The following is a 13,654-nucleotide window of genomic DNA, read 5'->3' as shown; positions in this document are numbered from 1 at the left end:
ATAAAACTCATGGGTTGTGGTGTGCCCATTATCCATTCTTCACACCCACACATTGTTGACTCTCGTCTCCTACTCTCTCGTCAACTCTCCACTCCCGACATCAGTATTCAATTCTTTGTTTCAATAAACTTGCATTCTTACTTTCTAGGAAGACCTTGATAATCTCACTAAGTCTGCATGCTGGCCTTCTTTCAAGGCATTTAGAAAGGACATGTTCTTAAGGATCTCCCTTGTTTTCTCTTGGAATGCACAAATTCAAAGATAAGGTCAAGGTGAGAATGTGTACAACATGACGGCATCCTTCTAGATGTAGTAGTATATGCAAGTTGACAAAGGCTTATCGATTATTCTTGTGATCACCTTTTTCAATAATTGTAAGGGGCGTGATATCTTTAAATTTAAATTTACTAGAGGGGGGAAAAATTTCTATGAGCTGGAAATTTTAAAAGTATAGGAGGGTTATAATAATATATTGCAAAAGTAATAGGAGGTATGCATAAAATAGGGGAAATCAGGCTACAGAGGGGTTTTAAAATATGCCTTTGAACGCACGTGATACAAACTTTTTTGGAAGGTGGAGGCCCCGGGCCTGACACATGGGCCATCTTCAGAGCCGAGAGATGTATTACACGGACGCGCAGTTTGAGATGGCCATGAGACCATACGGTCGACAAGTACTTGAAAACTCTAAACGAATGATTTTGGTTTATTGAATTACATACATATATACTTATATACTATACATTACTTGAACAGGCACAAGCTACTGATGATCCACCTGTCATCGCCAGTGCAGAGGGTGGACGTGAGCACTACTCATCGGACATTCCGATTGATGTGAGCTCATCTGAACATGTCTCTGGCTGCGATTATACACGCGTTGATACACGGGCCCGCTACTTTTTTTCACAAGTCATTTTTAACAGCTAGGAGCGCAGGTATAAGCCCGATCCCTTGTAGTGTCACCAATCCCTTAAGCTGAGCAGGCATACGACTAAGATGAGGGCTACCTAGGGGATTCTCTGTCCAAGGAGAGATAGGGGATAATGATTATAGGTTTTGCCAATTACTCTTTTACCAGCACATGAACATGTCTGTGGCATCATTAATAAGAATTGTCACTTTAAGAAGACATAGACTATATCTACAAAATGAGCTCTTAGTTTGAGGTGTGAACTTATTTGAATGGAAAGCTTATTTGAATGAGCTCTTAGTTGGTATATGTGTGTGTATGTGTTAAAATAGGTCTAAAAGGATCCATACCACATGCCAGTTTATGGTCTTCTAGTGCATATGTTTACATATGTATATAGCACTCGCCATGCTACCCTTAAAGTTGTTGAAATAGGTCTAAAAGGATCGATACAACTTTGGTCTCATAGGCCATTTTATGGTCTTCTCACGCATATGTTTACATATGTATAGAGCACTCACCATGCTACCCTTAAAAATCATCCCAGGCCCTAGCCTAACTAAGTAGTGAGCAACTCTAACTTCTTATATCGAGCAACTGTCCGGCCCGGAAGGGAGCGAGACACTCATGGCATAAATTGATTCGAATTGAAGTTTATTTGGTGTGATATTAGTCAACTCATGCTCTGTAAGTAACCTAGGAATCACCCTTCCGTACAAACCCAAGAATCACATATTTTCTTGGAATAAGTAACCCAGGATTCACCCTTCAGTATATAGAGACCAAATTCATAAACATTGGAGCCCCCAAACATATGTCAATGTACACCAAAAGTATTAATATTTATAATGGAATCACCCATGATATTAACATCGTTCGACATGATGCAAAGATAATCCAAGCATCCACAAATTATCTAAGACGGTAGAATAATATTTTTAAGAGGGCTTAAAATACATTCTCATAACATTCCCTCTTGATTGGGTTTGAAATCATCCTTAATTGCAGGTTTGTTGAGAAGATCAGGATCTCAGGGAGGCACCCATCTTGCCTCTGCATGAGGATGATTTTAAAAAGTCACCAAATATTTGATATATTGATTTACATTACGAGTCAATGTAATCTGTGGGCAATGATAATATTTGGATTCAAAACTTCTTGCTTAGCCTCGATAAGAGGTGGATCCTCATACACAAGATGAGTGAGAAGCGATCCCTTGAAAGGTTTTAGCAAACTCACATGAAATGGAGTAGAAGTTAACGGATTCTTACCTGTCAAAGAACACCCTACAAAGACCAAAGAAAGGAAAAAAAGAAACCAATAGAGTGAGAAAAAACCCACAAAGAGCATGCATAAGGGCTCTATGTAAAAGGCGAGAACATCTCCCCAACTAGAGAACCGATCGTCAATCGTGCCCCAGGTACACACGTCGGCTAATAGTAGAACAAGGACGAGGGTCTTTCCACAATAACCCTCATTTGTACGAAATCAGCAATCCCTTAAGCCGAGGAAGCATAGTACTAAGATGAGGGCTACCTAGGGGATTCTCGAGCCAACGAGAGATCTAGGGGATAATGATTATAGGCTCTGCCAATTATACCGACACATGAACATGTGCGTGGATCATTAATAAGAAATGTCACTTAAGAAAACATAGACTATATCTACAAAATGAGCTCGTAGTCAGAGGTGTGAACTTATTTGAATGGAAAGCTTATCCAAAAGCCCTATGCATATACACAAAGCTTTATGCTTACATGATTCGACATGATGCAAAGATAATCCAAGCATCCACGAATTATCTAAGAGGGTAGAATAATATTTTTAAGAAGGCTTAAAATACATTCTCATAACATTCCCTCTTGATTGGGTTTAAATTTTTCCTTAATTACAGGTTTGTTGAAAATAACGGGAACACCCATTAGTTTATTTCGAGATATTTTATTTGGATGCACCTTATATTTAAATCATTTACTAGATTAATGTGTTTAATCAAGATGTGTGCTCTGTTAATCGTGGGTGGAATATGCTAAATAATGAAGCCCTCAAATATAAATTTTATAGATTAAAAAAAAACTTAAGATGTATGGTGAATACGCTCTACCCTCATTTTCTTTTTGCACATTGCGACACATTAATGTAGGTTAGAGCTCACATAGGATAAAGAGAGATTGTCACACACGTTATAAGAAAGAATGGCAATCAAGGTGAGAGGATGAACTAGTTATCCTTAGAGCATTAGAAAAAGAAGAAGATAATAAGGACCTAGTTGAAATAAACCAAAGCTTGGCACTCACATGTAGCACACCAAATCAATGGGAACAAGCCACGATGGGGATATAATGAAGTAAGTAAAGGCTGTGTAAATGGTTAAAAGCTGGATGAAGTAATCTATATGAGAGGAGTGTGACGGATGATATCATATATGACAGATGACCTTATATATATATATATATATATATATATATATATATATCCAACAAAGCTTTGTTTTGCACATTGCGACACAGTAATGTAGGTGAGAGCTCACATAGGATAAAGAGAGATGGTCACACACGTTATAAGGAACGACGATCACGGTGGAGAGGATGATCTAGTTATCCTTAGAGCATTTAAAAAAAGATGGCATAAACCAAAGCTTGGCACTATGGAATCAATATTGAGTAAATGAGTAAATAAAGGCTGTGTGGTGAAAATAAATGAACCATAGAGAGAGAGAAAGACCTCGTCTTTGAAGTACCTGGCCAGCGATCTTCTGCGCTGCAACCAGCGATCGCAGCTCTTGGTTTGCTTTCACCGGGAAAGACTATGGAATGAGCGCTGGGCGAAGAAGGCAGCAAACTGGCCAAACTCTGCATATGCTCTCCTTGCTTAGGAAGACTGGATCGAACGCTGAGCTCAAAGGCTTCTCAAAGGAGTGGCACGCTGTGAAGGAAGCGGTCAAGCTCTTGCTGGACATTTCTCCTTTTGTACGACCGCTGTGCAGCAATCAAGACGTGTGCAGCAAAGAACGAGGTTTTTGCAAACTGCTGTTTTCCCTTTCCTTTGCTGTGTCTGCTTTTATTGCATGTTTCTTTCATTTGGGTCTAGCTCGGGGTGGAAGTGGATAAGGAGTCCCATATGTCATTGATCAAGGATCAGACGGGGCCGAGACCCACTCTGACTCTCAGAGACATGGAAGGCTCAGTAGCAGGGCTGGTCCAAGCCTTCTCATCTGGAGAATATTTAAGGAAACCAATAGGGTCGTGGCCCCCGCTCAGCTCCAAAGATAAAGGGCCATGGACGAATGTCACTGAAGTGGATCTGAGACTCCAGCTAGAGGAAGCCCATCGCCAAATACACGTCCTCAACAGTCAGATAGGAGAAGCAAATGTTCACAAGGAAACTCAAATACTACCTGAGGATATCATGGAACAAGATACCAATCACCTCACCAACGTAGGTTCCACTACTGTAAAAGTTGATCTCCCTCTAGATCTACTTCGGGATGTGGAAGCGGACTACTCAGGAAGATGTCTTATTGGCTTACTATTCGGCCCTAGACCTCCGGTGGACTACCTTAAAAAATGGATGGAAGATACATGGAGGCCATTGGACATAGAAATTGAAGCTGTCCAAATCCTACCTAAAGGGTACTACCTTTTCCTATTCAAAAATAGATCAATGGCTCTCAAAATTCTGGGAGCAGGCCAATGGATGTACAAGAACGCACCCTTTTGCTTTTTCAGGTGGACAAAAGAGTTCTCAGCAAGTGGGCCTAAGCTCTCCACTTGCCCGGTCTGGATTGAGCTCCCGGATCTGCCTTACCACATGTACCCATGGACTGACAAAATTGCAGGCTCCCTTGGAAGGGTTCTTGGTCACAGACCGAAGTCATTTATCAACCCATCCTGGCACCCTCAAGTGCTGGTTGAGATAGACCTGGACAAGCCCTTAAAGGAGTCCATCTCTATCAACTGTGGAGAATTCAGCATAGAGCAAAAAGTTCTTTATAAGCATCTCCCGAATGCATGCTTCCATTGTGGAATGAAAGGGAATGTCATCAAAGAATGTCCCTCAAAAGCTCCATCTAAGGGCAATGCTCCACAAAGAAATGTAGTTCAGAAGGGAAAACAGTCCAACCTCGGATTTGCGTTACAAAAGGACTCAGCTATGGAGGATGTGCAAGCTAACGCAGCCTCTACTTCAACTGGTAACCTGTCCACCTTTGAAAACCCTTCCGGTAGCGACTCCCAGATAGGGAAGGGTAAGAACGATGGATTTATTCCACCCCCTAAACGAAAGACCTTCAAACAGAAGAAGAACAACTCATCAAATCCCAAAGCTAACTTCTATTCCCTTCTGGACAAACCTGATCTTTCAGACTCAGATGAGGAATTTATTGATTCAACTTTAGTTAATCAGCTCAATCTGGACCGTTTGGCCTCTGAGATGGCTAAACTGGAAGATACCCAAAATCAAGAAGAGGATGACTCCATGCAAGAGAAAACGAAGGAGCAGCAACAAAGACAAACCTCTACCTCAGACAATGCCATGGACATATCCATAGATCTCAAAAGAAACCATGTACAAATGGAGGGTTCCCCCAAAGATGCAAATAAGAATAGAAGACAGAGGAAACAAAACCAAGCCCCTCCTCCATGAAGATATTGTCTTTGAATGTCAAAGGTCTTACAGACCCTAATAAAGGGAAAAAAGTTAAGGCATGGTTGAAACAACATGGTGATGTCGATGCTGTAGTGCTGACGGAGATTAAAGTCAGTGGAGATAATCTCATCCAAAGACTGAATGCAATAGATAAAAATCTCATATGGATTTATACCGCTCACCCTCAAGGCTCTGGAGGGGTAGCTTGTGGGTTGCACCCTAGATGGGAGAATCAGATCAGGGATATCCAAGTCGACCCTCTTGACCAGTGGGTGGCGTTTGAACTTGAGGATTTTGTTCTGATAGGCATGTATGCAAACTGCCCGCAGACTCAAAGAGCTCGTATCTGGAATTCAGTCATGCAGGAGTATGATGAACCTGTCATTTTGATAGGAGATCTGAATATGGTAGAACTAGAGGAAGATAGATTCAATAAACTGGGGAAGCTTATCTCAGGTGCGGAAAAACTTGCTTGGAGCAAATGCAAAGAACAGCTCAACCTAGTTGACATAGGACTACCAGGACAATTTACTTGGCAAAACTATGGGACAGGTGATCTTTTAAGGAAGGCTAGAATTGATAGATGCTATGTCAGTCAGGAAGTGTGCAAAATGTTTGTTACTGTGGAATGCAAAGCCATTTTTGACACTTGCCTGTCAGATCACTATCCCATTCTAGCGTCTCTGGAGAAAGTGGATGAGAAAAAGTGCTGCAAGTGGTTCCATACGGACCCTTCCCTCTTTAAACTCCCCATGGTACAAGCAGAAGTGAAGAGAATATGGGATCATTTCTTTAGCTTAGGATTGACCCCCGCTAAGGCATGGTCTCTGGCAGTGAAGTCCACACAATCCTTGCTCATTTGTGCCAGGAAAGGAGTCAAAAAGATAAGAGAGAAGAAGAAAAAAGAGTGTCTGGAAGAGATTGAAAAACTTGAGAACAGGGTCAACCTTGGTGATGTCTCTACTCAGACTGCCCTGAGGGACACTAGAGCCCACCTCCATAAAATAGAAGACAAAGAACTAGAGGACAGTGCCTTGTTTTTCAGAGAGTGGTGGGCTGGTAAAGCTGACAGACCATCCAAAGAAATGTTTCAAATGCTAAAAGTGAAACATGCAGCAGAGACCATTCCCCTTTTGAAAGACAGTTCAGGCATCCAATTGCGCTCCAATGAGGAGAATAAAGCTTGGATTGCCCAACACTTCCAAAGTCTCTTTTCGGAATCTACGACAAATCAAGCGCAGCAAACTGCCTCAACTAAGCTCATAGAGCAGTGTAGAATTAAAACAGTGCCAGAACAACAAGCTCAGTGGCTTGACCAACCAATCACAAAAGAAGAGATATCCAGGGCTATTGACATGCTTAAAGACAAAAAATCCCCTGGAAATGATGGTCTTCCAGCGGAATTTTTCAAAACCTTCAAAAACACTTTGATAGAGCCTCTGTCAGAAATTTGGAAAGAAGCCCTTCTCTTTGAAGCCCTCCCCCGAACCATCAATGCAGGCATCATTAAGCTGATACATAAGAAGGATGATAAGGATGTTATCTCCAATTGGAGACCAATTACGCTCCTAAACTGTGCATATAAAATTTTTGCCAAAGTGTTGGCTCTAAGGCTGAAAGACCACATGAATGATTGGATTTGTAAGGAACAGAAAGGATTTATCAAGGGTAGATATATCCTAGACACTATCATTACGCTCTGGGAAGCTATGGAATTCGCTGAAGAATCAGAACAAGATTACATCTTCTTCAAAATTGACTTTGACAAAGCTTATGATAGACTGAGCTGGGGATATATGATAGATGCATTGAAACACATGGGCTGTGGCTCAAGGTTCTGCAGTATGGTAAAGACACTGCTTGGTAATGCAACTGCTCGGGTATGCGTCAATGGGGACCTCACTCAAGCTTTTCATCTGACTAGATCAATCAGACAAGGTTTTCCTTTGGCCCCCCTCCTTTATGCCATAGCTGCGGATGGACTTAATTGGCTTGTCCAAGACAGAATCAATCAGACAAGATTTTCCTTTGGCCCCCCTCCTTTATGCCATAGCTGCGGATGGACTTAATTGGCTTGTCCAAGACAGAATCAACAAAGGAGAGATGAAAGGAATTCTGCTTGGCAATAGTAAGCAGGTTTGCACTGAAATGTTTGCGGATGACACCAATGCACTTGTTGATAATGAGGAGAGCAGTATAGGGGCCTTCTGGGATTGTCTGCAAACCTATTGCAAGGCCTCAGGTTCAGTTATCAACCATAACAAGACTGGTATCAGAACTAGCATACAGCCCCCGCCTAACTGGCTGCTTCTAGAGGGTTGCAAGGTCATCCAGGATGGGGAAATAGTTAGGATCTTAGGTATACCCATGGGGTTCAGAGTTTCCCTTAAGAAAAAATGGCAATGGATCATGCAAAAAATAGAGATCAAGTTAAAAAAATGGCAGAATAGGTAGCTTAACATGGCAGGGAGGAAGATGGTGCTGAACCATTTTATTATCCCCACAATTATCTACTTCCTGAGCTGTTGGAGACCTCCTGAACAAGATTTGAAAAGCTTCATCTCCTGTTGTAGGAACTTTCTCTGGGGAGGAGACCCGTGGGTGAAGAAAGTGGCCAAAGTGAAATGGGAATTCTGCTGCCTTCCCACTGAGCTTGGAGGGCTGGGTATCTTGGACATTGAAAATATGGCTGACAGAATGGCAGCCAAATGGATTCTGAGAGGCTTAATGTCCCCGGATGAGAATTGGGCTTGGCTTCTTAATAGGAAAAACCATCTGTTTGCTCTTAAAGGTCATTACAGATGGAAACAGCTCCCTTTTCTAACCATTTTGGGAAGCAAATATCAGATAACCCCTAAAGGATCAGAGCTATTGATCTCTCTATGGAAGGCTTGGTTTAAAGTAAAAGCCCAGCTGATGCCATCCCCAGACTACAAGGACACATTGGGCATCCACCCCATCGATTCCATCTGGTGGCCTGCTCTTGACTTGCCTCAAGTTGATACTCAAGATGTGGAAGAGGCACTAAAGCTTCATTTAGGTGGCATTAAGACATGGAGTAACCTTTGGGACTGGGATAAGAAAACCTGGCTATCAAGGGCTGATCTCATTGCTAAGTACAACCTTTCAGATTCTCAACTGGACATTATTGGCAATAGGCTGATGCTATGGCATCGAGAAGACTGGTGGCTAATGACAATTGAAGACCCCCCTAAGCTGAAGGCTTTCCAGTGGATTAACCAAACAAGCATCTGGCCTATTCCTCCCAGGTGGAATACCCCTCCAATCCATTGTATTCTAAATCAAAGATGGAATATCCTCAAAGATAGGAGCCAGTGGTATTTCCTCTTCAAATCACTTTGGGGCATACATGTGGAACCTAAGAAAGCTTGTCTTGCTTGGCTTATCATGTACAGGGCCATTTGGACACAGAAAAAAGCTCTAGTCTTTGGCAAGGGAAATGGATCATGTGCCAGATGCCTCAAAGAAGAAGATGATGTTCACATTTTTCTACTGTGCCCTAACATAGAACCAATGGTAAAGAAACTCAATGAGTATGTGGCCAGTTGGGGGAAAACTTGCTTATCCTGGAAGCATCTGCTCATTGGGGAAACCATAGGCTGCTCTACTGAACTATGGACAGTATTAAGAACAGAGATCCTCTGGTTCTTCTGGATTGAAAGACTAGCGGCCCTACACAACGGGGATACCCGCAATACCTGCTCCCTCAAAAGTCTCCTTATTATTGCAGGGGAGAGGTTCTACTTGAGGAAGATCACTGACATTGAGGCCAAAATTTCAAAACTGGTAGGCCCTATTGGAAGCACTCCAAAGAATGTATCAGATAAGGTCAAGATTCTTCAGCTTCAAGAGAAGAGAGAATATCTTGTAAACGTGGATCTAAGCTATGTGCTGAAGCTCCAATACCTGTAGATTCTAGGATAGAGACCCAGAGGATCATTGCTCTTTGCTGATTGCCTAGGATAGTGAGAAATCTCGGCCTGAAATTGGCTATGTGATTCCAGCCCGACTTTTGTAACTTGTCTCGTTTTTCTTCAATAATAAAAATGCCTTTATTGAAAAAAAAAAAAAAGAAGGATGGCGTGGCCTGCTTTTAAAAACTCCGGAGCCTATGAACGGAGTCCACGTATGCTGAAAGAGAATTGCCACGTAGGCTGCACGCGGACTGCTTTTCACGCGGCCTAAAATGCATATAAAACCCGGGAGGGTTTTGTTTCTTGATTGTCGTCGAACCTTGTCGTCGTCGCGATGGTGAACTCCTCCTCTGTGGTTGTTGGCGGATGGGAGACGGTGAGGCTGCTGGGGAAGGGTGGGTGTGGCACGGTGCACCTGGCTGTGGACTCCACCTCGGGACGCCAATTGGCGGTGAAGACGGTGCTCTGCGACACCTTGGCGCGGAGGGAGGACGTGGAGAACGAGGTGGCCATCCTGCAGAGCTTGCAGGATGATGCAGCAGGCGGCTGCCCTAACCTCATCAAGTGGCTGGGCTGCGAGAGCTGTAGGAATTAATGCTATAATGCCCGCAAGTGTGTGAACGCATGTGAGCAATGAACGGACACACGAAGAGGCACAACTCAATAACTATAAATAAATGTATTCTCTCATCAATCAATCAACAACGATTCATCAACTACCAGCGACTCTTGCTTCTAAGCGATGGCGAACGATCTGAGTAACAGTTAATTAATGCTTATCAATTAATGTTCTGCTAATGATGTTTTAATTAATTGTAATCGCTACCTCCTCCAAACTTCCACATGGTATCATCGCCTGCTTTTCTGGAGAGCCTGTGTGGGCCTGCATCGCCTCTGCCACCTTCGCAAGCCAACCAAAATTTCTTGCACGATTGACCACCACCATCCCGCCATCGCGTGCTTGCAGCCCACCAGCATTTCTAGGCTTTCGCCTCCTCTCACCTACCTTAGAGCAACAAAAGAAGCGTATTCATCTCAAAGCAACGCAATTCCATCGGCGCCTTGGATGCCCACGCTGCCCCTATTGCCAAAGCCACCACCACCGTTGGTCATAACGCCACCGTTACACCCCATTTTTGTATCCATTACTGTGAAATCCACCAGCCCTTCGCTTGTGTCAGTGCTGCATTACCTTAGCAAACTGGCTATTAAGCCTTTTCTTAAGGGTGCCAACAACCCCTCAAAGCAGCGCCAACCATCCTTTTACGCTTCTGTGCCAATCCCACGCCAACCCCACTATCTCTTGTGCATGCACAACACCCGTATCATTGGTATTGTCGTGTCCTTCGTCTTTCTGTCGTGGCCATCACTTGCTTGTCAATGGGCCTCGGTGTACGAAGCAGGCACAAAACGTCCGTGCTTCTTTCTCAAGTCTACGGTCTCACCACGTGCCCTAACGATAATTATAAATATTAATAAAACACACACACACTCAATACTTTATTTATAATCAATCAAAAATTAACTTTATATTTAATAATTCACTCACATCATGAACATGCCTAAAAATTCAGGCTATTCATGAGCGCAAACATGCCTACACTTTCAGGCTATTTGCGTGCACACATAACATTTTATAAAAAAATGATAAAAACTTTTCAAATAATAATAATGATGATTTTAAAAAAAACAAACAAACAAATAAACAACACAAATGGGCAAAGACCCACAAAAAGGCAAAGACCTACCAATGGACAGTGACCCGTAAATAGACCCAAAGAGGTCCGTCCTACAACGGACACTAATATAAGACCTGGGCAAACAAATAAGACCAAAAAATAATAATAATAATAAAGCCCAAAGAGGCATCAACCCGTTGGAGTGTTGGCCACACCCACGAGGTATGATATTAAAACAAAATTATGGGTGATATAATCGTCCACCCTAAACGCCCAAAGTGGCATGAAACAACAACCCAAACAGGGAATTACGAATCCCCAAGAGGGAAATAACTATGCCCAAAGAGGAAATTGAGCCCATTGGAGTGACTGCAGCACCCACGTGGCCAATCCCAGAAAAAAAAACACAAACTAAAACGCCGAAAGTGGCGAAGCCCAAGAGGCATGGAAACACAAAAGGGTGTTAATAAAGGTCACCCAAAATCTCTCTTAAAAAGGACAAATAGGTGTGACGCTATATCCTTAATAAGAATACCACTGTCTTTGACAAGCTACCTTAATGTAGCCTCTGAGCGATGACAAATTAAACTTAATTGTACATACACACTTGTAAATAACATCGTTTCACACATATATATTTTGATCATTCAACTCATACTCATATATTAATTTCTCTTTTGACATGTACAAATGCAACTACATTTCATTCCCTTTATGTGCTTGAGGGGGAGAGCTCAATGGATGGTTCAAGCTCACAAAGAGAATCAAAGTGTTGCGGCTATAAAGCATCACCGACATCATTATTTCAAATGGAGTACCTAAAGTTGTCTTCGTCATCATCAACATCGACATCAACACTCATATACTTTTTAACCTTGTTCACCACATTCAATTGTTCACTCATGATGTAAACGAAATATCATGTCTCATGCATTCACAATACATACATCACTATAGACACATAGCATGCTCTCACTTACCCTTATGCGGACATTCGCATTAAGGGGGAGTGTAGGAATTAATGCTATAATGCCCGCAAGTGTGTGAACGCATGTGAGCAATGAACGGACACACGAAGAGGCACAACTCAATAACTATAAATAAATGTATTCTCTCATCAATCAATCAACAACGATTCATCAACTACCAGCGACTCTTGCTTCTAAGCGATGGCGAACGATCTGAGTAACAGTTAATTAATGCTTATCAATTAATGTTCTGCTAATGATGTTTTAATTAATTGTAATCGCTACCTCCTCCAAACTTCCACAAGAGCAGCAGCGTGGACGGCCAAGAGGTGAAGAGGGTGTTCTTGGAGTACATGGCGGGCGGGAGCCTAGAAGGGCTGGTGCAGGAGCAGGGCTGTCTGCTGGAATCGGAGGCAAGGGTCTTTGCCAGGGCCATCTTAAAAGGCCTGGACTTTCTTCACGCGCAAGGCATCGTGCACGGCGACGTGAAGTGCGCTAATGTCTTGCTGGGGCCGTCGAGTACCGGTGTGCATGATATTGCTGAGAAGCGAGATGTAAAGCTTGCAGATTTTGGCATCAGCAGGAGGTGTGCAGGGCAGGGCAAGGTGGGCAGCTTAGTTGGTGGACGGCCGCCGGAAGGCGCCACCAGGGGCACCCTCTCCCACATGGCACCCGAGCTCGGCCCGAAGAGGGGCCCCTCTCCGGCCTCCGATGTGTGGAGCTTTGGGTGCACGGTGGTGGAGATGTTGCAGGCCGGATGTCCACCTTGGGGCCGTGGTGTGGAGGCGCTGGTGCGGCAGGTTGTTCACGGGGAGGCCCCTTGCCTTCCCTTATCTCTCTCCCCTACCTGCAAAGATTTTGTGCTCAAGTGCTTGAGGCCGGACCCCGAAGCCCGATGGACCGCCCACCGGCTGCTTCGCCACCCCTTCCTTGCGGAGCATCGTGAACATGGAATTAGGGCATCACAGCCCAGTTTTCTTGGTGCTGCTGCTGCTGCTGCAGCACGTGATCTTCAGCTGCAGTGGCCGCGTAAGAAGAGTACTGATCGCCATCATCTTCCTATGTATACGGGCCGCAGCTCGCTGGCCAGGCTCTTCCACCATGGCAACAACGTTGTAGTGCCACTGCCAACCACAGACGTAGTCTCCAGCTCCTGTGCGCCCATGCTACAGCTCGCTGACGCATCACCCAGCTCGATGCCTTCATCACGTGTGGCTGTTGCTGCTGTTTGAAGAGATCATACGTGTGGCTGTTGCTGCTGTTTGAAGAAGAGCATATGGCAACGGCCTCAGAAGACAGGCACGCTTAATTATTCCCTCGAATGAGGAAGACACATAAATCCAAAGAAATTGCCTACTGAGTCTAATTAGTGAATGTGCGGCGGCAGACGCTTATAGTGTCCAATTATATAGACACTGCTTAATGGCTATGTGAATGAATTATAAGGTCAGCTCTCTGCTGCTGCTGTACTATGGAAGAGACTCTTATTTTATAATTGAGTGAAAGGCTTAA

The 13,654-nt window shown here is 43.5% G+C and overlaps 1 protein-coding gene across 1 annotated transcript; it reads left to right on the top strand.

Moving 5' to 3' along the window:
- The first annotated feature begins 12,494 nt into the window (after window positions 1-12,494).
- On the top strand, window positions 12,495-13,654 carry LOC147638863 (mitogen-activated protein kinase kinase kinase NPK1-like). The gene has a single exon (XM_086782339.1). It carries the CDS (start codon window positions 12,496-12,498, stop codon window positions 13,372-13,374), a length of 879 nt encoding a protein of 292 aa, XP_086638465.1. The 5' UTR covers window position 12,495; the 3' UTR covers window positions 13,375-13,654.

Source organism: Cibotium barometz, chromosome 4, assembly GCF_041138505.1.
Source record: "Cibotium barometz isolate CiBa-2024 chromosome 4, ASM4113850v1, whole genome shotgun sequence".
NCBI classification, from domain to species: Eukaryota; Viridiplantae; Streptophyta; class Polypodiopsida; order Cyatheales; family Cibotiaceae; genus Cibotium; species Cibotium barometz.
This window is presented reverse-complemented; position numbering and strand designations above follow the sequence as displayed.